Below are 23,754 nucleotides of genomic sequence, written 5' to 3'. Positions count from 1 at the left end.
ATAGAAAAGACAAAGTGGCATTAGAGCTGAGAAAAAACAAGTCATAAACCATGACAATCCGTAAATCAAAGGAAAGAAGATGAATTCCAGGAGAGACAACAGCATATGCAAACATAAATAAAGATGGGAATGTGGAATAGTCAGAAATTAATCAACTGTCACCTTCATCACTACAACTAGTATTAGATTTAGCAAGCACACTTTTTTTTTTCCAATCTTGAATGCCAAGTCTAATGGTAGATGACTTGAGAATTTTTTTAAAGGTCCAATTACTTCATTTAGGACTGATACTACAGCTAAATTAGAGGCATGCTAACAAGTTTCCCTTTTGAGCCTCATTAATTAAGAAAGTAATCAGAGGAGAGAGAGAGAGAGAGAGAGAGGAGATAAAAAAAAAAAAAAAAAAGAGAGTACCTGAATAGCACTATTACTTAAATAGCTTTTAGGTACCACCATTTGCACCTAGTAAGAAGGCAAAGGGAAAACTAATCAATTCTCAAATATGGAATCTGAAATTCTGAAGTGCTTTACATGTAAATACACATTTTAACTAGTGTATATTTTCCTTGATTGCCTGAAGAGTGCACTAATCTTAGTCAAAGAAATTTTTGATTCTCCATAATAAAAAGGTGAAATTAAGATATGCTTACTTCACAAGTTTTCCTAGGGTAAGCTTACAGAAAAAAAGTTCTGCTGTTTTCAAGAATCAAAATAAAGCATTTTTACTATTTTGGCAGAGATGAGTGGTTTACCAGAAATCTACAAAGATATGTTTATTTAGTAATTACTCTCATTTTCTGACAATTCTTTCTTAGAAAGAATAGCTAATTTTTAAATATACTGTAGAATGTACTTCAACGAAATAAAAATAATTATTTTTGCCAGAATCACTTGGTTTCTGTGAGATCAATAAATTAATATAAAGCGTCTCCTAGCATGGTGCTTTTTATGTAGTAGACATTTTATTAAGTCAAGATTTACACCTCTACATAAACTCTTAGTTCCCAACTAATATAATCTCTATCATCTCTGACTCTGTGGTCAGCAAGCTCAGGATCCCAGAGAGGTAACACTTATTGACAGAAAAGCTTCTGTTGAGAAAATTATGTAATGACTGATCTTTGTAATTCACACAATAAATTCAAGCATTATGTAATATTTAAAGATTAACTTAGCAGTATATGTAGATATTTTTTTAAATATTTAGGGATATGTCTATTATTGGATAGAGATAGAGACAGAGAATTGAGAAGAGAAGGGAAGGCAGGGGGGAAGACCTGCAGATCTTCTTCACCACCTGTGAAGGTTTCCCTTCTGGTGGGGACCAAGGGCTTCAACCTGGGTCCTTGCACACTGTAAAGTGTGTGTTTAACCAGGTGCGCCTAGTACATCCTGGCCTACTACTTATGGCTATTCACCCTGGAATATAAGAGTCAGGCTGTGAAATGAAATGAAGCATATTTAACTAAACAGATATCTAAATATTGTTGGACATTAAGCCAGCCCCCTGCTCCCCCCCTCCATTGCTAACACTATGGCCTATTTACATAATCATTGTTTTGCCTGAAAGATTCCCCACCCGTTCCTTTGATCTATCTTCTTTCTACCTCGAGAACCACCCTGCATGCAGGGTACATTAATCCCACCAGTTAAAACCCTAGCAATCGTTGCTATGGAAGCTTTCTACCTTCCCACTCTTTCTTTTCTCCATCCCCTTTCCCAGCCATCTCTGGTCACGACTTGCCACTTCCAGTTTTACCCTATAAAGCCCACTTTGGTTTGGCTTCACTCTCTTTTTTCTCTCCCGCATCCGGACCTGGAGAAGGGCTGGCGTGCAGAGTGGGAGGCGGCCATTGTGGTTAGGCAGAGCTCACCACGGACTCTGGGGCGACCTCATGAATAAAGATTTGTATTGCTACTGTCACAAGCTTGGTTCCTGCATCCTCTCTCTCGCGATGCTAGCCATGGCAAATATAGTTTTTAAAAGATCACACTACATAGATAAAAGTTACCACAAAACAATATGTAAAGTGAATAATATTGTCTTTAATATGAAGTCTATATAACCCAATTATATACTTCTGTCTCAAGTTTACTTTCAATATACACTACACATATTATAATTTTACACATGTGACTCACACAAATTATGTGATAATCCCTTTCACGTAAAATAGTGGTAAAATTTTGACTAAAGAGTCTCAACATTTTTGACTCTTGTTTATTACTGACAAAAATAATTCCCATCCCAAAATTCTCTAAATAATCTTCCTTTTGGAAACATTAATTTATTATTATTATTTTTATTGCCAGCAGGCCGATAGCTGGGACTTGGTACATACACAGCAAAACTACCACTCCTATTGTCCACTTCACCTTCTTTGTTTGTTTGTTTGTTTGTTTTCCCTATTTATTAGATAAGACTGAGAGAAATTGGAGGGGGGGAGAAGAAAGAAAGAAAGAAAGAAAGAAAGAAAGAAAGAAAGAAAGAAAGAAAGAAAGAAAGAAACCTGCAAACTTGCTTTACCCTTGCACAGCTTCCCCTTGCAAGTAGGAAGCAGTGGCTCAAACCGGGGTTCTCAAGCACAGTTATATGTGCACCCAAACAGGTGCACCACTGTCCCCAACATACTATAGAAAAGGTTGTAATTTTGCATAAATCATTTACATTTTTAAACTGCTCCTTTGAAAGTGCACGTAAGAAGCTTATTATGTAAGACAGTTCTTGTCATTAGAGTATTTACCTAATAATGAAGTAATCACACTGTATAGGATGCTTTCTGTCCTCTAGTTATAAAGTATAGCAAAGTTAAAATACTAACATTAAGAAACAAGATGTTACACCTACCTTTCTTTTGACAGCAAAATATATTCTCCAATTTACAAAGCAAATCCACATTCTCATACTTATTTTCATTTGCTTGTACCCAAAAACAGTTTTCAGACATTTCATGAGGTCTGATCTGCAATCAGAAAGAATGATTCATAAATAGGTAGGTGTTCCCAGATCAATCACTATGTACAGACCCAGCATCCCACAGCTTCCAACAAATGTTTATTAAGTAGTGTTTATAAAACATTTCCCCCAGATATGTCCAATGAAATAAAAGTTCTACAGGAAGTTAGGGTTTAATGAAGATAAAAATATTCTTTATTAATTGGTTTGGAATCCAAAATCAAATGAAAAGAAGTTTCTGTATTCTAAATTATATGTCCCAAAGGCTTTTTAAAAAAGGTTCATGTGCATTATAACTTTTTAAGTGCAGGGTAACTTGGTTATACAACATTTCCCAAAGTTATGGGACCAGTAAACTATCTTTCTAAAGAATGCAAAGTTTCTGCACCTGAAGAATCAAATTCTGAAAATTAATACACTTTTCCCAGGAGTTACCACATTGAAAACTTTCTAGGAACTATGTATTTTTAATAGTTTTTCTGTTGGCACCAGAGTTGTTATTGGTACTTGGTGCTTAAACTATGAATCCACAACTCATAGCAGTCATTTCTTATTCTTTTATCTTTGCAACCCTCTCTCCTTCTTTTTGACAGAGAAGAGAAATTGAGAGGGAAAAGTGAGATAGACACCTGCAACACTACTTAACTGCTTATGAAACTCCCTGACCTGTAGATGGGGGATAGGAACTTGAACCCAGGTACTTGAACACAGTAATATCTGTGTTCTTTTTTTTTAATATTTATTTATTTATTCCCTTTTGTTGCCCTTATTGTTTTATTGTAGTTATTCTTGTTGTCGTCATCGTTGTTGGATAGGACAGAGAGAAATGGAGAGACGAGGGGAAGACAGAGAAGGGGAGAGAAAGATAGACACCTGCAGACCTACTTCACCACCTGTGAAGCGACTCCCCTGCAGGTGGGGAGCCAGGAGCTCGAACCGGGATCCTTACGCCAGTCCTTGCACTTCACACCACATGCACTTAACCCGTTGCGCTACCACCTGACTCCCATAATCTCTGTGTTCTACCCAGTATGCCACTACCTAGGACTAGAACTATATACTGGGTTGTTGGAAAAGTCATAACACATTTTACATAGAAAAATATGGGTCGGCTGGTGGCATACCTGTTTGAGTGCACATGTTACAGTGCACAAGGACCCAGGTTCGAGCCCCTGATCACCACCTGCAGGGGGAAAGCTTTGCAAGTGGTGAAGCAGTGCTGCAGGTGTCTCTCTGTCACTCTCCCTTACTATTTCCCCCTTCCTTCTAGATTTCTGGCTGTCTCTATCCAATAAATATATAAAGATAATTTTTTTTAATTTAAATAAAGAAAAATACATCATAATTTTTACAACAACCCATTATCTTCCAGAGATCTGCTACAATAATGTGAGTTACTAAATCAAGCAAAAATCAAATTCCATTGAAACAACTGGCATCAATTCCCACCAGGTATATAAATTAGACATTTTTTGTCAATAGCAATAATTCCTATATATTTAACACTATTTTATGGTTCTCATATAGGAAACTATATGTAAGCATACAGAAAATTAAATTTTAATTCAGTGAGCAATATGTTCTTCTCCATTTATTTGCTTTACCTTTAACCAATTCAATCTTCTCATGATGGTTTCAGGTTTAAATTCTTTCTTTGGTTTTAACCCAAATGGCAGGACTTGAGGGGGAGGTTTTTGTCCACTGAGAAACCCCAGAGGTGGAGGAGGAGGTACAGGGCCTCCAAATGGCATTGGCATTCCTGGAAGTGGTGGAGGTGGCGGTGGAGGGGGGGGAGGCACCCCCCCAAAAGCAGGCAGTGGTGGAGGAAGAGGAATAGCTGGATGGTCAGCTCCACTTTGTTTTGATGGGATCAAAGAGATATTTGTACCAGCTGGCAAGGCACCAAACTAGAGAAAAAGAAGAACATAATAAAGAACACCAACAAATATATTAGTATGCTGCTCAAAAAAAAAAAAAAGAAGCTATTGAAACCAAAAATCATGTAATTTCATGCAGTTTAATCTTAAATAAAATCAAGTTGCCCCATATTAGAAATAGAAATACAGGGAGTCGGGCGGTAGCGCAGCAGGTTAAGCGCACGTGGCGAAAAGCACAGTGACCAGCGTAAGGAATCTGGTTCAAGCCCCCAGCTCCCCACCTGTAGGGGAGTCGCTTCACAAGCAGTGAAGCAGGTCTGCAAGTGTCTATCTTTCTCTCTGCTCTGTCTTCCCCTCCTCTCTCTGTTTCTCTCTGTCCTATCCAACAACAACGACATCAATAATAACTACAACAATAAAAAAAACAAGGGCAACAAAAGGGAATAAATATTTTTAAAAATTTAAAAAAAAAAGAAATAAAAATACAGCATTTGTTTCAACAAAAATGTAGCTGCCACAGTCAGTAATAGAAATAGACCTATCCTAGGACCTAGCAGGGATTCCTCTCTTGAGTGACTGCCCATTCTGAGATAGTTATGGCCTTCCCTCGATAGAAATGGCTCTTTGTGGTCTAGAAGATTTGAAAAATCAGTAGTCTCTACATGAAAGATGAAGCTGTGGAAAGAGATTAATTTTACCCAGAAAATGAAGCATGTGGAGAGGGTTATACATAAAATTCCAAGGAAAATTGGGATTTAAATTTAAGGTAAACAATAAGATCCAGCAGGGAAAAGAGACTTTCATAGTATATTCACTTTAGAAAAACAAAATGTAAAATTGCTAGTTAGGCTCTAAAAGCATATCATGATTCTTGCTCCTTGTGCTTAGAATATGTCCTATAGGGTTGGGGAGAGAACATAATGGTTATCCATTTTCACGCCTGAGGCTCTGAGCTCCCAGGCAGAAAGTCCAGCACCACTGTAAGCTAGAACTGAGTGGTGACTGGTTATTAATAAGTTTATTAATTAAGTTGACTTAAAAATGATAATAAATTTAGAAGTCACTGTAAATGATTCTGTTCCCAAGCCTCACCCCTTTCCTATACACTGGCATCAAGAAAAGCCATTATTGAACTACTCAGCATCTCATATTTCCCCTTGATGGCTCCTATCAAAGTTGTTGAATAATTATTTAAGGAATTATTAATATTTAACTTTGACATATTATAAGATCCATGTGGTAAGTGACTACGTCTATATAATTCACTACTTTTTCTCCCAGCAAATGATAGCCATGAAGAAATATGTCCAGGATAAATGAATTAAAGACAAGAGGAAAAGGTAACCAGAAGGTCATGAATCACAACTAGAGTGACACAAAGAGATGAGAAAAGAAGGACAGGAAGGAAGGAAGGAAGGAAGGAAGGAAGGAAGGAAGGAAGGAAGGAAGGAAGGAAGGAAGGAAGGGAGGGAGGGAGGGAGGAAGGAAGGGAGGAAGGAAGGGTGGGCTTTCTACAGAATGTAGTGCCACCCTGAAAAGTAATAATCAAGGATAATAAGACAAGAAACACTGTCCACTGGTCATTTTTGTCAGGTTGCTCCCATGTCATAGCTGGAATTTAATAGATACATTTTGTGTATCAACGATCTGATAGGTTGATAATTTTCTACTCTATGATTATTTTCTTGAACTTACAGGCTCCAAATGTGAACCATAGGTATTTGTGTACACACATATATACATATGTAAATGACTGTGTAATGAATGAGCACGCAACACATGTTAATAAATAAAAATTTCAGATTTATGACACAGTTATGAGAAAAGGTAAGGTATAAAATCCTGAAGTTAACATCAAGAGACTGTCACAAAGTGTTATGAAACCAAAATCAAATCATAGGACTTATCAAAAACATTAACTTTAAAGCCAAATCAGTTAAGTGTTACATTAGTATGCTGCAATCATGGATAGTACGGCATTTGAATGTTAAGCATATATGTATGTTATACTCATGTTCAATATGCATGTTCCAGTTAATGACTAATGTATTTAAATACTTTGCATTTCTACTCTAAACAAAATTTACTTAAGGGCCGGGAAGTGGCGCATGTGGTTAAGTGCACATATTACCATGTGCAAGAACCAGGGTCAAACTTCTGATCCCCATCTGCAGGGGGAAAGCTTCACAGCAGCGAAGTGGTCTGCAAGTGTCTCTGTCTCCGCCTCTCTCTCTCTCTCTCTCCCTCCATATGTATGTGTATGTATATATATATATATATATATATATATATATATATATATATTATTTCTCTTCCCTCTCAATTTCTCTCTGTCCTATCAAATTAAATAAACTTTTAAAAAGTTTTAAATAATCTTTTTTAAAAACTGTTTAACAACAACAAAGGCAACAAAATGACCACAAGGAACCGTGGATTCATAGTGCAGGCCCCAAGCCCCAGTGATAACCCTGGAGGCAACAACAACAACAAAAAAAACTATTAAAAAATTTACTTGCTAGAGCATAACTGACTTTATAAATGGTCTGTTTATGAGGCCAGACTCTATTTCTATCTTATCCACTATTACATTCCCAATGCCCAAGACTGCTTGATTTTTAAATCTAAATGAATCTACACTGTTCTATGTATGACCTTCAGAACCTGTAAAACTTGGATCAAAGAGAAGTTTCTCATCATAAATGAATAGATTTTATGAGTAAAGAGCTAATCCAAGAAGTAATTTTTCCACATGTCCTTCAAAAATGTGCATGGAGAAGTAAATTATTTTTAATTTTCAATTATTTGCTTAATAGAGAACAAGAGAAATCAAGGAGGGGCACCTTCAGCACTACTTCACCATATGTGAAGCTTTCCTTTGCTGGTGGGATATGGGAGTTTGAACTCAGGTCCTTGAAAATTGTTACATGTGCCCTCAAATGGGTGTACCACCACCCAGCCTATGAATTATTTTTTAATTCCAAGTCTCCTTGTGATAGCCATTAATCACAATCAAGGTCTATCCATCTAATAAAAATAAAAAAAATAAAAAAAGATCAGGGACCTGGCAGTAGCACAGCCGGTTAAACGCACGTGGCATGAAGTGCAAGGACCAGCATAAGGTTCAAGCTCCCAGCTCCCTACCCGCAGGTGGGGGTCGCTTCACGAGTGGTGAAGCAGGTCTACAGGTGTCTATCTTTCTCCCCCTCCTCTCTCAATTTCTCTCTGTTGTATCTAACAGTAATGACAATAATAATAATAATACCACCAACAATAAAAAAGGAAAAAACAGCCTCCAGGAGCAATGGATTCGTAGTGCAGGCACCAAGGCCCAGCAATAACCGTGGAGGCAAAAATTTAAAAAACAAACAAACAAACAAAAAAAAAAAACCAAGATCTAAATTTTCCAAAATTTAAAGCAACAGGAGATTCCTCAATCTAATCTCAACTTGAAACTCTAAATTTATTTATACCTTATATAAGAGCACATGCAGCTATAACATTCCCAAAGATGGTAGATGATATGGCTCTGTATTAAGTTACATTATCTTCCTTCTTTAAAAGTTTCCTTATTACTTTGAAAATGGCAGACTAGAACACTGCAATGTCACAAGCAGAACAAGGATTCTAACTTCAGATCTCACATATGCAAACTTAGGATTTCACATATATGCTCCATCACTGAGCCATCTCCCTGGCTGAACTGAACAATTCTAATGTAGATTTGTAAGTAATCATTCAATTAGGATAAACTGAAAAAAGGAAAGTCTGTAGGTTTAGATTAGCCTGACAAGGAAAAATTTGTCATAAATGCTTGTCAATGTGTATAACTGTGTAATATAAAGCAAAGTCAAATGTCAGTTTCAATACAAGACAGTCAGATGAGAAAGATTGAGATAGTCAATAAATTGGCATGCATTCTTCTTGAAGGGGATAATAACTGATATAAAAAAATATGGCAATAATATATAACTAATATCCAATATGGAAATCACTTATGCCTATGATGGTTTCAATACAACCAAAAACTTAGGATAAAAGATAACTAACAAATCATACTTTTTACTCATCGTCCTTATATCCAAAACTTCATGAAGAATATGAATATTCTACTTCCTCATTTCCACCCATTTAAAATGTGCAGATGGTGTATCCTTCTATGTGTAGAGGGTGTGTGTGAGCAATCTGTTTCATAATCCAGATTTCCTCTCTTTTTTGTCATGTTTTAAATCTGTTTACTTTTGGAAATTGAAAAATTATCAGAAAATGTTCTCATTCAGCTAGAGGTTATCTTTCACTACAAGGTACCCATAGGCTGAAGGTTTTGAAATATAAATAGCTCGAGCAATAATTTCCTATAGTGGGATAAATATCAGTGATAAATGACAAAGCTAAGAGTAAAAGATTTGTTTACTCTTAGTGCTTAATTTCTTAGGAGACATGTAACTTTAGGAATAAAGCCCAAACAAAGCATAAGGAAGCAGACTGACTAGTAATAGTTTAGACATTCTTAAAAATGTCATTAGAATAAATGGCAAAACAATTTAAAAAATAAACATAGCAGAACTATGTATATAAACACAAAGAAACTATGCAAATGAATTAAGTATAAACACTTGATTTTATAGAGATATGAGATGACCTTTGTTCTTCAAGTGTGCTCTCAACACCTGGGTTCACTCCAGATAGATGGTATTTTACCTGAGATTTAAAAGCTTGTAACTCTGCTTGAAGCTCATTAATCTTTGCCTCTTTTTTCTGCAACTGAGCCTGAGTTTCTTGGTGGTCTGTAAACTCTTTTTCAAACTGAAACAAGAAAAAGAAAACAAGAGGAAAAACTGAAAATGGAAAGCAGTATTCTTGATATAGAAATACAACTCTAATGATCTGTCAGAAGAGAATAAACTTTTATGAAAAGATTGGATTTTTTGCTAAGTCACCCACAGTCTTTCTCTTTTTTTTCTCACCAGGTCCCTACAAATCATTCATTTGCAAGAGAGAAACCAAAGAGCATCTGTGACCTTCTTTTCTCAGCAGAGCAAACTTACCCATAGTTATCTGCAACCCTGGCATTTTTCTTAAAAGTCCCTAAATATCATTGTGACTTTCTGAAAAAATAACACAGAGGAAAGCATTGTACTGTATTCTGACTCCTTCCTGCAAAACCTTACAATAAAACATCAGAAATTTATCAGTAATACTTTAAAAAAATGTTTTTAACATTTTAATAGACAATTCTATTTTATTCATGTATCACTCCTAGTGAAATTCAAAGCCTTGACCCAACCCTAAAATAATTATAGAAAATACAGTTGTATCTATCAATAATCTTTCGGAGAGGAATGAAAATGTAATTGTTCAAATGGGTGAAATGTAAACAAATGTAGCCACATTTCACACAACTTGCATTCAAATAGTTTTACCTGAGTATCATGATCCAACAACTCTCCTTAGAAATTTTACTGTATGTATGATATTGTCTCACAATCAAAAATGAGCTTTGACTCTGTCAAAGAGCCTGTTAGCATGACTGAGGGCGCAGAAGTCCGTATTTAATCAGAGCTTTGATCAGCGCTGAGTAGAACTCTGGTTGTCTCTCTGCTCCATCACAATAAAGTAAGAACATATAAAATATTTTTAAAAGAGAAAACACTAACTCCAAAAAGGAAAAAAACTGACACAACTGCATTAGCCTATATAACCTTGAGTCTTTAAAGCAACATCAAACAAGAATTAGGAAATAACTACCATATAGAATCTAACAGCTTGCCTGGCTTTTTTCCTGCCAGAGCAATCATCATAACAATATACAAAGACTAAATGTATCATCTCATCTCTCATTAATGATGAGAAGAAATTCTATTTGATTTATTAACTTCCCGAATATCTACATTTATAATTAAATACAATACTTTCTGAAGGGCATTGGTAGTATAGTGGTTAGAATAGCTGCCTTCCGATACTTTCTGAAGTGATCAATCTTCTAACAAGTCTTCTTTTATATATAGAATAACAATATCAGTATCACATATTAAATATTTCTTATCACTCAGCCTCAGAAATCTTTTAGAAATAATTGTCCCTATTTTACTTTTTATAAGTGTTTAGTCAGTGTTTACTGTTGCTTAACAGGGAATTTAAAAAATTAGGAGAGTAAGAATGAGAACTTCACAATGTCAATTTGTGTATTATCCCATCTCATGAGCCTTAGAGCAAGATTCAGAAGTGAAAATGATTATTGACGGGAAAAATACAGAACTGAAACAATCACAGTTATATTTAATACACTGAGAGAATTTATTAAATTATCATGGACCGATCAAAAAGCATCTACTACTTGCCAAATGGATAAGTTTCCACATCCACCCTTACAAAATTCTTCGACAAAACATAAACTTTGCTTTAGTATTCTGCAGTATCTATACTCAAATCACAGTAGCCTTGGGGACAAAATGAATCTCCATTAAAGATGTACTTTATAAAAACTGATATGATAGCCTTCTCCAAAAAGAGATACTAGAACAGTATTACACTTACAAAATTACAGGCAAAAATGTCAAGAAACACAGTTAAGGTTGAGGTTCTGCTTAATTTCACTCCCGAGGGTAAATATATTAGTGCATCTCTACAAGAAAGTTGATAATTCAATATCCTCTATGTACTTTCTGACATTTCAGGTCCTCATTTTTCAAATTTATGCACCAAAATAAAGAATGCATCCAGCAACTATGATAGCTTACTGCCTCAAGCAGAGTATTTACATGTGTTCTTATAAAGCTATCATAAAGAAGTTCTTGCTGATATATACAAAATGGTAAGGCAACAGAAATCGTTTATGGAGCAAATAGTATTTTCTGAAAATACCAAAGTCACATAAATTTGAACTAAAAGGAGATAACTAACCTTGAAGAAGGTCTTTCTACTATCTGTGTTAAAGTTTAGAAATTAAATACTTGCCTTAAAAAAGCTAAGAAGTTTAATGCTATTCATCTATACTACATAACTAAATTGTAAATGAATATTCATAATACCTGGATGCATTCACATAAAATCTGAAAGCTTGACACTACTTTCCTGTGAAGAGTACAAATGTTTATAGAACTTGGAATATGATGTTGGTGGGACAGTTACATGGCCTCAAGAATAGCAACAGCAGCACTTATGACAAAAAAAATGAATCCATTAGTTAGTTTCCCTGACTAAACCAAGTCTTTCCAGAACAACAATAATATCAAAGGCACATGTGTGAGTCCTACCTAGCCAGTAGGAAAAGGCCTGGAATATAATAATTGGAAAGCATTTCATCAAACATACACCTTTGTAGGACATTAATAACACTTTAAAATACAATACTTTCTGAAGGGCATTGGTGGTATAGTGGTTAGCATAGCTGCCTTCCAATACTTTCTGAAGTGATCAATCTTCTATCAAGTTTTCTTTTATATATAGGATAACTATGTCAGTAACTTTCCCCCCCTAATTTATGCTGACCACTTGCAGTTTATATTATCTTAAAAAGTTTATAATACCTAAAGTAGACTTCCTAGATTCTTCCTACCCCAAAAATCCATATTCTCGTCAACCTATTCCTACTTTGCAGATCCTGTTTATCATTTTGTTCTGCCTTACATTTCACTGCCTTTCATTCAGCCACTAAGATACTATCAAGATCTTTCCTGATATAATCATGATTCCATCCTGACTTGCCTGGGCAGACAACCTCAACAATGTGTCCCCAGACTCTCTACTCTCCAGAAAGACAGAAACAGGCTGAGTGGATGGATCCATCTGCCAACTGGCTATGTCCAGTGAAGAAGTGATTACAGAAGCCAGAACTCCCATGTTCTGCATCCCATAAAGAATTTTGGTCCATACTCCCAGAGGTATGGTAAATGTTAGGGGGAGATGACCAGAAGGCTCTGAGCTCCAACTCCATTAGGACCCAGAGAGAAAAAATTAAAAAGGAAGGACATTCAGAATTAGCAATAGGTGTAAGTGTGACTGAGAAAGGAAGGGAAGGCAGGACCACAGAAAAAAATGGGCAAATATATATGTAAATATAGATAGATAGTTACAGACAAATACTAAACCTGTATCTGTGACCTTGACATAACCACTACAATTTCTAATGAAGCACATGGGGACACAGAACTCTGGTGATGGGAATGGTATAGAATTATATCCCTGTTATCTCATAATTTGGTAAACCAGTATTAAGTCACTAATAAAATATTTAAAACATATTTTTTTAAATGTAGACCTAACACAGTAAACAATACTTTACAATATTATGCTGGCGATGGTGGAGGTGGTGGTGGTAGTGATAATTACTACTTTTTCTACACAGTGAGAAATTAGTCTTGAGAATTTTAATCAGAAGAACAACTTGAAATGTAAAGAATTAAAGAACAACAGAAATATAGGGGAAAAAATGAATAAAGAAACACGAAGGGGATAAAAAGCATCAAACACCTGCATAAGCAAAAGTAGAGAATGGGAGGGTAATTAGATTACTACTCAGCAATACAAAAATCAAGGTAACCTAGTGGGGGTTGTATTGTTATGTGGAAAACTGAGAAATGTTACACACATACAAACTATTGTATTTACTGTCGACTGTAAAACATTAATCCCAGGGAGTCGGGTGGTAGCTCAGCGGGTTAAGTGCTCCTGGCTCAAAGCACAAGGAACAGCATAATAATCCTGGTTCAAGCCCCCAGCTCCCCACCTGCAGGGGAGTCGCTTCACAAGCGGGTGAAGCAGGTCTACAGCTGTCTGTCTTTCTCTCCCTCTCTCTGTCTTCCCCTCTTCTCTTCATTTCTCTCTTCCTATCTAACAACGATGACATCAAGAACAACAAAATAAATAAAAAATAATAATAATCTCCCAATAAAGAAATTTAAAAAGAAACACACACACACATACACACACACACACACACACACACACACACAAAAGACAAGGTAACCAATACTTTTAAACAATGAAATAACATTTCTATATGATTCAACCTGATCTTATGAGGTAAACTTCACAAAACAAAAGGTACATTAAATCTTTATTTTTTTAATATGTAAGTTCATTTTAAGGGTTCACTCTATGAGATTAGGGAAATATTACAAGTATATTTTTCCCCCTTTGGTCACCAATGAGGTAACATTGCTTTCAGTCGACAGTGCCAGGAAAAGCAAGAGATTAAAGAGAAAGAGAGGGAGCCAGGCGGTAGTACAAGGGGTTAAGTGCACTTGGCGCAAAGCACAAGGACCTGGCATAAGGATGCCAGTTCGAGCCCCTGGCTTCGCACCTGCAGGGGGGTTGCTTCACAAGTGGTGAGGCAGGTCTGTAGGTGTCTGTTTTTCTCTCCCTCTCTCTGTCTTCCCCTCCTCTCTCCATATCTGTCCTATCCAACAACAACGACATCAACAACAACAATAACTATAACAATAAAACAACAAGGGCAGCAAAAAAGAATAAATAAATATTAAAAAGAGAGAGAGAGAAAGAGATAAGAGGGCCAGAGGAAGAGAGGGAAAGGCACCACAGCACCAATGTTACTTCCAGTGCAGTGCAGTACTTGAGCCTCAATCATGACCATGATTAAGGTGAGCTATCTTGCTAGACCCAATCACAAAATTTTGACTCTTAGTTCAGTAATTTAGTCATTCACTCATTTAAAAAAAAAATTTTTCTTTTTTTTAGAGAAAAAGGATAGATGAGCAGCAAGAATATACAGTTTTGACTATTTTGATAACGTAGTAGCAATTAGTTTCAATCCTAATTTTTTTCCAATTCTATACAGGTCTAAAATTGTTCAAGATACAGGACAATGAGTAAGCCAATGTAACTTTATTCTAGAGGGAAAAGTAGACAAGATTCAGGCATATACACAAAAATACATAAGGTAAGTAGAATGTTAGACTGACAATAAATACAACAGAAAAGAAAATAAGGAAAGTACCATAGGGAGAGTTAGAGTTGAGAGTGTTAATATTTACATTTTTAACTATAATGTTCTTGAACCTCTATTACAGAGGGTGGTATTTGTGAAGGAAGTATAAAAGAAAATGGGAACAATGAGTATATAGTCCCTCAGGCAGAAACAGGCCTGTGATGGACACACATATGGTCTTGTAATGTTAGTCACTTACTTACTTTCTTATAAAATTCTGATGCTTTCTCTTCAGTAGCTTCCAATTTTGCTTGATCAATACAAGTATCTAAAAAGGCAATGACAGGAAAATATTATACTGCAGCACTGCTCAACTCGTTATAGCTTTATGAGTTAAGAAAATAACAAGTGGAAAGCATAAATAGTGTTAGTGAAAAAAAGCAGTATTGAGAAACACAGTGTTGTAACAGAGAGGGAAAAAACAAACCCAGTGATAAGTATAGGTCTCTGTGAGGCAAATGAAAGTAGTATAGTATAGTAGATTAACTGTAATATACAACACAAAGGTTTATATCATCAACCCATTATATAGAGAGTGTGAAACAAATATCCAACACAAAGGCAAGTGGGCAATAGCAGTAAATAGAAAAATACTGTTTAAGTAAAAAAAAAAAAATTGACAATAACTTAAATGCAAAATGAGTAGTAATTGATTAAATAAGCTACAACATATATGAAATGAATGACTACTATGTAGAAATGTAGAAATGGTGCATATACATTACCCATTTTCTTATTTTAATAAATAAATAAATAAATAACTGTAAGGGAGCCAAGTCATGGTATACCTGGATAAGCAAACATGCTACTAAGCAGAGTTCGAGCCCCCATTCCCCACCTGTGTGGGGGGTGGGGGGGAGTCACTTAATCAGCTTGGTGAGGCAGGTCTGCAAGTGTTTTTCTCTCTCAAGTTCTGTATCTGTCCCCTCCTCCACCTCAATTCCTCACTGTCCTATCAAAATAGAATGAAAGTGGAAAAAAATGGCTGCCAGAACAGTGGATTCATAGAGCTAATACAGCCTCAGCAATAACAACGCTGACAATAAAAAATAAATAAATATGGGTGGGGATAAATAGCATAATGGTTGTGCAAAGAGACTCTCATGCCTGAGGCTCTAAAATTGCAGGTCCAATCTCCCATAAGTCAGAGCTGAGCAGTGCTCTAGTAAAAATAATAATAGTAAAATATTAAAATAAATGTAATTTATGAAGTTTTTTTAAATATCAGGGATATTATATTTATTATATTATATTCTGCATTTTCACTTAGGTAGAAGCATGCTATTCTAAGTTTCTTGTTCCTCCCACCCAATAAGAGTTTAATTGTTGTTCTCCTGTGGAGAGAACCATTTCATACATTTCATATTTCTCCTAGGACACAAGCACATGAGGAAAAATGAACTCACAGAAATAATGGGGCATTCTTTTAAAAATATTACATCAAAATTTAACATAAGGTAACTTCCTAAAAATTATTTACAATGTGATACTATATGATCATAACAGTGAATATTTCTTTAAAAATCCATAACTGTTTTACAAAAACAGAAATCGCAACATCAGATACTGGTCATGTGGAAAAGATTGATTTGCATAATTATGCAAATTCTTAAAATGCTGATGTTTCTTATTTGACAACATCAACATAATCATTTAGAGGAGTATTGCCATGTATCCCAAAGTGAAAAATTTTAGTAGTGGGTACAAATTATTATTATTTTTTTTACTTGAATGCTCAAATATTATCATTGGCAATAAAATTTCATCATAGGACGGTTGGGGGATTGCCAGATACAGGACTATTTTCACATCATAATTTGAGATGCAGCAGACTCTGTCATGAGTACATAGCTTTTTGTAGGGCTATTACAACTGTGTATTCCAGAGTAAACATGTATTTTTAACTACTTTTTTTTATATTTATTTACACCCTTTTGTTGTCCTTGTTGTTTTATTGTTGTAGTTATTACTGATGTCATCATTGTTGGATAGGACAGAGAGAAATGGAGAGAGGAGGGGAAGACAGAGAGGGGGAGAGAAAGACACCTGCAGACCTGCTTCACCGTCTGTGAAACGACTCCCCTGCAGGTGGGGGGAGCCGGGGGCTCAAACCGAGATCCTTAGGCAGGTCTTTGCGCTTTGCGCCACTTGAGCTTAACCCGCTACGCTACCACCCAACTCCCAACACGTATTTTCAACCACCAAGCTGGAGATACTACCATGACACCAACTTAAGTTCCCAGGCAGATTACCTCAACAATGTGTCTAGGAACCCCAGCAATTCCCCAGAGTCCTATGCTACTAGGGAAAGAGAGAAACAAGATGGGGGTATGCACTGACTTGTCAATGCCCATGTCCAGCAAAGAAGCAATTACAGAAGCCACACCTTTCACCGTCTGCACCCCATAAAGATCTTTGGACCATACTCCTAGAGGGATTAAGAATAGGGAAGTTTCCAGTGGAGGAGATGGGATGTGAAACTCTGGTGGTGGGAATTATGTGGAATTGTTCCCTTATCCCACAATCTTGCCTATCATTATTAAATCACTAATAAAGTAAAATTAAGAGTGAATATGTAATATAACTAGTATCTTCTACTATATTATCATGACATTCTTTTTTTTTTAGTTTTTATTAGTGATTTAATAATGACTAACAAGATTCTAAGATAACAGGGGTACAATTCTACACTGTTCTCACCAGAGTTCCACGTCCCATCCCTTCCATTGGAAACTTCCCTATTCTTTCTCCCTCTGGGAGTATGGACCAAAATTCTTTATGGGGTGCAGAGGGTGGGAGTTCTGCCTTCTAATGGCTTCTCCACTGTACAATATCATGGCATTCTTACGTAAATTCAGGTCACTTTTATCATTTAGTGTTATGGAAAGGTATAATGGGCTACAAATAACAGTTTGACAACACTGCCTTAACCCAAGTCTAAGAGTCAGCAGTTGCAGCCACAGTGTGAAACATGAACAATGTTGGGGTTTTTTTTGTTTTGTTTTGTTTTTTGCCTCCAGGGTTATTGCTGGGGCTCAGTGCCTGCACCACAAATCCACTGCTACTGGAAGCCATTTTTTTTCCCTTTTGTTGCCCTTGTTTTATTATTATGGCTATTATTATTGCTGTCGTCGATGTCATTGTTGTTGGATAGGCCAGAGAGAATCGGAGAGGGGAAGGGAAGACAGACGGAGAGAGAAAGATAGAGACAGACCTGCTTCACTGCCTGTGAAGTGACCCCCTTGCAGGTGGGCAGCCAGGGACTCGAACTGTCCTTGTGCTTAGCACCAAGAGTGCTTAACCCACTGCGCTACCACCCCACCCTCAAACAATTTTATTTTTAAAGGTTAACAATGCTTTACTATTGCTGTAAAAAAGTTTTGAGGGAGTCAAAACTATATTTACTATTGCTGTAGAGCAGCGGGTTAAGCGCAGGTGGCGCAAAGCACAAGGACCGGCATAAGGATCCCGGTTCGAACCCCGGCTCCCCACCTGCAGGGGAGTCGCTTCACAGACGGTGAAGCAGGTCTGCAGGTGTCTATCTTTCTCTCCTCCTCTCTGTCTTCCCCTCCTCTCTCCATTTCTCTCTGTCCTATCCAACAACAATAATAACTACAACAATAAAACAACAAGGGCAACAAAAGGGAATAAATAAATAAAATAAATATTTTTTTTTTAAAAAGTAGTTTTGAGTTTTAGGACACCCAAAAGGTATCAGAGACAATCAGGCATCTAGAAGGCACAGTATAAGAACCACAACTCAAAAGGCCATCCACGGAAGCCAGGTGGTGGCGGACCTAATTAAGTGCTTTCACTACAGTGTGCAAGGATGCAGGTTCAAGCCCCTGGTGCCCATTACAGGAGGAAAGTTTCATGAGTGGTGAAGCAGTGCTGCAGGTATCTCTTCATCTCTCTCCCACTTTATCTCCTCCTCCCCTCTCAAATTCTCTCTGCCTCTAACCATTAATAAATAAACTAAAAAAAAAAAAAAATTGAAAGTTAAAGTCCATCATAGAGAATGATACAATAAGATATTTCTATTTAAATATTAAACAAACATTGGGGCCAGGCAATTGCACAGCAGGTTAACTGCATACATTTCAGTGTACAAGGACCCAAGTTCAAGCCTCTGGACCCCACATGCAGGGGAAAAGCCTCACAAGTGATGAAGCAGGGCTTCAGGTGTCTTTGTCTCTTGCCCTCTCTACCACATCTTCCCCTCTCAAATTCTCTTTGAATCTATCCAATAATAAATGAATAAATAAATGTAAACAGTACTCACCAACAAATTGACTTAAATCTACATTTAGTCGTTTCCGATATGTGAAGTCTGGATCTATCCCATCTCTATGTAATACAATCTGAGATACACATTCATCAATTAATTTGAAGTATTGTTGCCTAAATTCAGAGATGTACAGAGTGAATGTATACTCATCCTTACAAGCTTTATTTCAAGATCATTAATGTCTATTGCACAGTTTCAAAAGTTGACTGAACAAATTACACACTGGAGTAGGAATAAATAAAACTTGCATTCACCATCCTCTCATAATAATTTTAAAGAGTAGTCTTCATAATCTTTGAATGAATATATGCTGCATTAAAGGCAAATGTCTCATAAAAGTCAAAACTTTGATTCAGTTAATAGAAAGTAACTAATATTAGTGATACTAATACAAATTTAAAACTTATTGATATTGATAGTTTTACCTAGGACTTATGACGTGGTTAAACATTTAAATTTTTACTTTAAAGCATCAACAAGTACATTAAGCACCCAAGTATGTTACTGACCTCCAATTATTGAATACCAGTGAGAGATGCCCTAATTCTACAACACAAAGCAGTAAGATAGGTGATGGGGGGGGGGGTGGATGGGCAGTAGCACAGCAGGTTAAGCACACGTGACACAAAGCACATGGACCAGCATAGGAATCCCTGTTCGAGCTCAGTGAAGCAGGTCTGCAAGTGTCTATCTTTCTCTCCCCCACTGTCTTTCCCTCTTCTCTCCATTTCTCTCTGTCCTATCCAACAACGAACAACGTCATCAGCAACAACAATAATAACTACAATAACAATAGAAAACAAGGGCAATAAAAGGGAAAATAAATAACAATAATGATGGATGATCCGAATTTACCAAAAGAATTTGTCTCAATAAGCTTTACTCTTAACATTGTTCTCTGTCTAGACACATAAAAAGTCTAACTCACATTCCCTAACATGAACCCAAAGGCAAAATTTGAATAAGACATGTCTACCAAACCCAGAGCACTAACCATGGTACTGAGTAGGAGATCCCAGCAAAACTAAAATGAAGATAACAGAATGGCTTTATACTAAACGATTTTAATTTACTTCACAAAACAGTAAAGACAGTGAAAGAAAATGAAGAGAAAGTGAGAGAGAGAGAGAGGAAAAAAAAAAAAGCAAGCAAACTAAGATTTGTGATAACTATAGTGTTTCTTTTGGAAGAGTAGAGATACAGAACTTTGGTGGAGAGTGTGATGACCTATATATTGTAATCTTAAAATATTTTACTATCAATAACAAATTTTAAAAAATTGGAAGAACATCTTGACAATATCCTTTAAAATGTAAATGAATTTATGTTCTTACCAAGATATTCTACATCCAAAAATCTGTGTAAATATACCCACGCAAGAATAAAAAAAATGTAGAGAACATTTCTTGAACATATATCAACTTGCAAGATCTTTTGGTAGATTTTTCCATGTTACCATAATCATCTTCCTAACAATCCAGTAAGCAAGATGGTAATGTCAATATTTAGGTATATATAAAATAAAATAAACAGAATAAATCACTTCTCAAGTTCAAGATAGTTAGAATATACTCCAACTTGAAAAAACAATGTCTCATGTACTAGTGACATTAAATACAACTATGTTAAGACATTCGTACCTACTAAAGCAATAATAAATATGCTCTATGGCATCTTTTGTACAATTAATAAGAGAAAACTTATTCCTACTGCATAAGGACTAACTGGGGAAAAATTATCCATTCTCTGATAAATTAGTAATTATTTTGCTAGTTTGCATTTTTACTCAGATGAAAAGTTACAGCCAAGAATCTGTAGTATTTTTATACTGCAATAGTTTATCATTTTCTATCTAAATGCCTCAGAGGAACAACACATTCTGTGGATCAATATTAAAATACAAATAAAAACCGTAAAATGATATGCTTATGTAAATTGAGTGAACTTAACAATAGAATTTTATTAGTGAAAGAAAAGACAAAGCTTCCTCTTACCTTATAAAATGATCATTTCGAATCAGTAAAAGATGCTGAAGAATAGAAATAAAATAGCCCTCAGTTCTAGTTTCCTTAACTGTGCTCCACAGCATATTGTAAACATCAAATGCTTCAGTAAGTTGATTAAGGAACATGTATATTTACTAAATCTCCTTATACCAAACAGCTGCAACAGTATACAAAGATTCTGCTCTATAAAGAGTCAAGATTACATCTTTCAGTAAAATAGGTATCATGAACATTCAACCAATGAAAACACAGATATGATTAAAAGTAAGAGGGAAAGGAGTTACTGATAACTTGACATGATGTATCATGTTTCTTGTCCATCATCAGCTGCAATCTCTGAGGGTACCCTGACCAAAAGAACTGGTACCAGGATTTATCTACCATGGAGAAACCCCAGGATAGAAATCTGGATGTCTAGAGAAAAGCTCAAACATCTAATGACACAGTTACGCATGGCCAAAAGTATGCACCCAAGGTATAGGATAGGAACTAACTACCAGGCTATGATTACTGTACTTTTAGTGAAGCAAACATGCACATATAAGAGATATGTCTAACAGTATATTTGTAGGCTGTAACATCCATTTACCTACCTACATGTATACTCATAAAAAAAAACACTCATTACATAAAATATAAAAGGTTCATACCAGTAATAGCTTTGTGATTCATAAACATTTGACCATCTGTCATACAAAATAGTTTCAAAAGTTTAATATTTTAGGGTATTTGGCTTTCAAAAGGTTGGTAATTTTACATATTTTACTAGGCTTCAGAATAAAAGGATATTCAAATTCAGCTTTAATATCTTCAAGGCGATGGGAGAATTCAATCAAATCTTCCTCCTTATGCTCATCAAAAACTTTGAGTTGGATATCCAGGCCATCATTTTTAATACAGCTTAAGTTCTAAGAATATTATAGAAAATCATGAAGTGTTATTATTTTAATAATGCAAAAAAATAATCCAAAACAGATAATAAACCAACCATCCAACTTGATTTGTAATATTCAAACATTTAAAGTGCCGAATAATTCTAAAATCTTATCATGTATTATTGCAAAGCCAGATTTTTATACTCAAGCCACTTTTTCCCCCAGATAAATTATTCGTCAAGGAAATTCATCTAAATTTTCCCCTACTCAAGTACTCCTCTAATTTAAATATTAATGAGGAGACTGCAGGGAACTTACTGGCAATATCTCCTTCAATCCACAACGCATAAATTCATTTCTGATGTGCAGCCTGAAATCCAAATCATCCGGAGACGTAACAAGAGCATTGATGAGCTGCATACAGGCAACCTACAAAAGATGACGCATTAAGACTTTAGACTTGGTTTCTAACATTAAAGCAAGGGGAATATTAGAACATATCAAATACCTTCTTTCATGGGAGTCTATAAAAACAGCAAATTATACATAAACCACATCAATCAGTGTAAAAGGCACAATGTATTTTCCATGAAGTTTACAAATAAATGAAATTTTTAACTTTGTTATTTAGTAATGAGAGAGTAACCTGTGCATGCAATACACATGTGGTGCTGGAGAAACTGGAAACTTGGACAACATGTCTAGTGCTCAACCCCAACTCTCCTCCTCAGGCACTAACTAGTATGTTCTTTCAATTTATCTGAGGGTTTTGAAGGAGAGGATGGAAAAACACTAGGCAGCGACCTCATTTGTTTTTTTTTAAAAAAAACAACTCACTTCATTCAAAAATTCAATCTTTTGTCTAAAAATAATCTAAGGACACACAAAAGCATACACAATCTAGTAGAATTATAAATTTCTTGATCCATTTGGAGTTGATTTTTGTTTCTGGTGAGATAAGGTGGTTCAGTTTCATTCTTCTGCATATTTCAACCCAGTTTTCCCAGCACCATTTATTGAAGAGAGCCTCCTTCCTCCATTGGGCCCCCTTATCAAAGATTAGATGTCCATAGGTGTGGGGGTTTAGTTCTGGGCTTTCAGTTCTGTTCCACTGGTCTGTGTGCCTAATTTTGTTCTAGTGCCAGGCTGTTTTGATGATGATGTCCTTATAATATAGTTTGAGATCTGGGAGTGTGATGCCTCCATTTCTGTTTCTTTTCCTCAAGATTGTTTTGGCAATAGTAGGTGTTTTCTTGCTCCAGATAAATGACTGTAGTTTTTGTTTTATTCTCTTAAAGAAGCTTGGTGGAACTTTGATGGGTATCATGTTAAATTTGTATATGCCCCTGGGGAGAATATTCATTTTGATGATATTTATTCTTCCAATCCATGAGCATGGATGTCTTTTCATTTCTTGGTGTCATTTTCTATTTCCTTGAATAGTGACATAGTTTTCAGTCAGTATACAAGTCTCTCATTTCTTTGGTCAGATTTATTCCTAGGTATTTTATTGATTTTGCTGCAACAGTGAATGGGAGTGATTTCTGGATGTCTTCTTCTTCTTCAGATTTGGTGTTTGCATAAAGAAATGCCACTGATTTTTGGTACATTTATTTTGTAGCCTGACACTTTGCTATGTTGCCTAATAACTTCCAGTAGTTTTCTGCTGGATTCTTTAGGTACTCTAAAGTAACCAGTAGGACAGAAGTCACTAAAATTAGAGCAGAAATAAACAACACTGAAAATAAGAGAACCAAACAAAAGATCAATGAAGCCAAATGGTGATTCTTTGAAAAATTAACAAGA

The 23,754-nt window shown here is 35.8% G+C and overlaps 1 protein-coding gene across 1 annotated transcript in view; it reads right to left on the bottom strand.

Moving 5' to 3' along the window:
- Positions 1–23,754, bottom strand: part of DIAPH3 (diaphanous related formin 3) — a 551,468-nt gene that overhangs the window by 341,382 nt on the left and 186,332 nt on the right. The window contains exons 9-16 of the mRNA XM_060191426.1: positions 22,267–22,377; positions 21,863–21,981; positions 21,062–21,178; positions 19,062–19,180; positions 14,983–15,047; positions 9,532–9,636; positions 4,561–4,863; positions 2,849–2,963 (exon numbers count right to left, since the gene is read on the bottom strand). Coding sequence (XP_060047409.1) covers positions 2,849–2,963; positions 4,561–4,863; positions 9,532–9,636; positions 14,983–15,047; positions 19,062–19,180; positions 21,062–21,178; positions 21,863–21,981; positions 22,267–22,377 — 1,054 coding nt within the window. The remainder of the gene's footprint in view (positions 1–2,848; positions 2,964–4,560; positions 4,864–9,531; positions 9,637–14,982; positions 15,048–19,061; positions 19,181–21,061; positions 21,179–21,862; positions 21,982–22,266; positions 22,378–23,754) is intronic.

This window comes from Erinaceus europaeus, chromosome 5, assembly GCF_950295315.1.
Source record: "Erinaceus europaeus chromosome 5, mEriEur2.1, whole genome shotgun sequence".
Classification (NCBI taxonomy): Eukaryota; Metazoa; Chordata; class Mammalia; order Eulipotyphla; family Erinaceidae; genus Erinaceus; species Erinaceus europaeus.
This window is presented reverse-complemented; position numbering and strand designations above follow the sequence as displayed.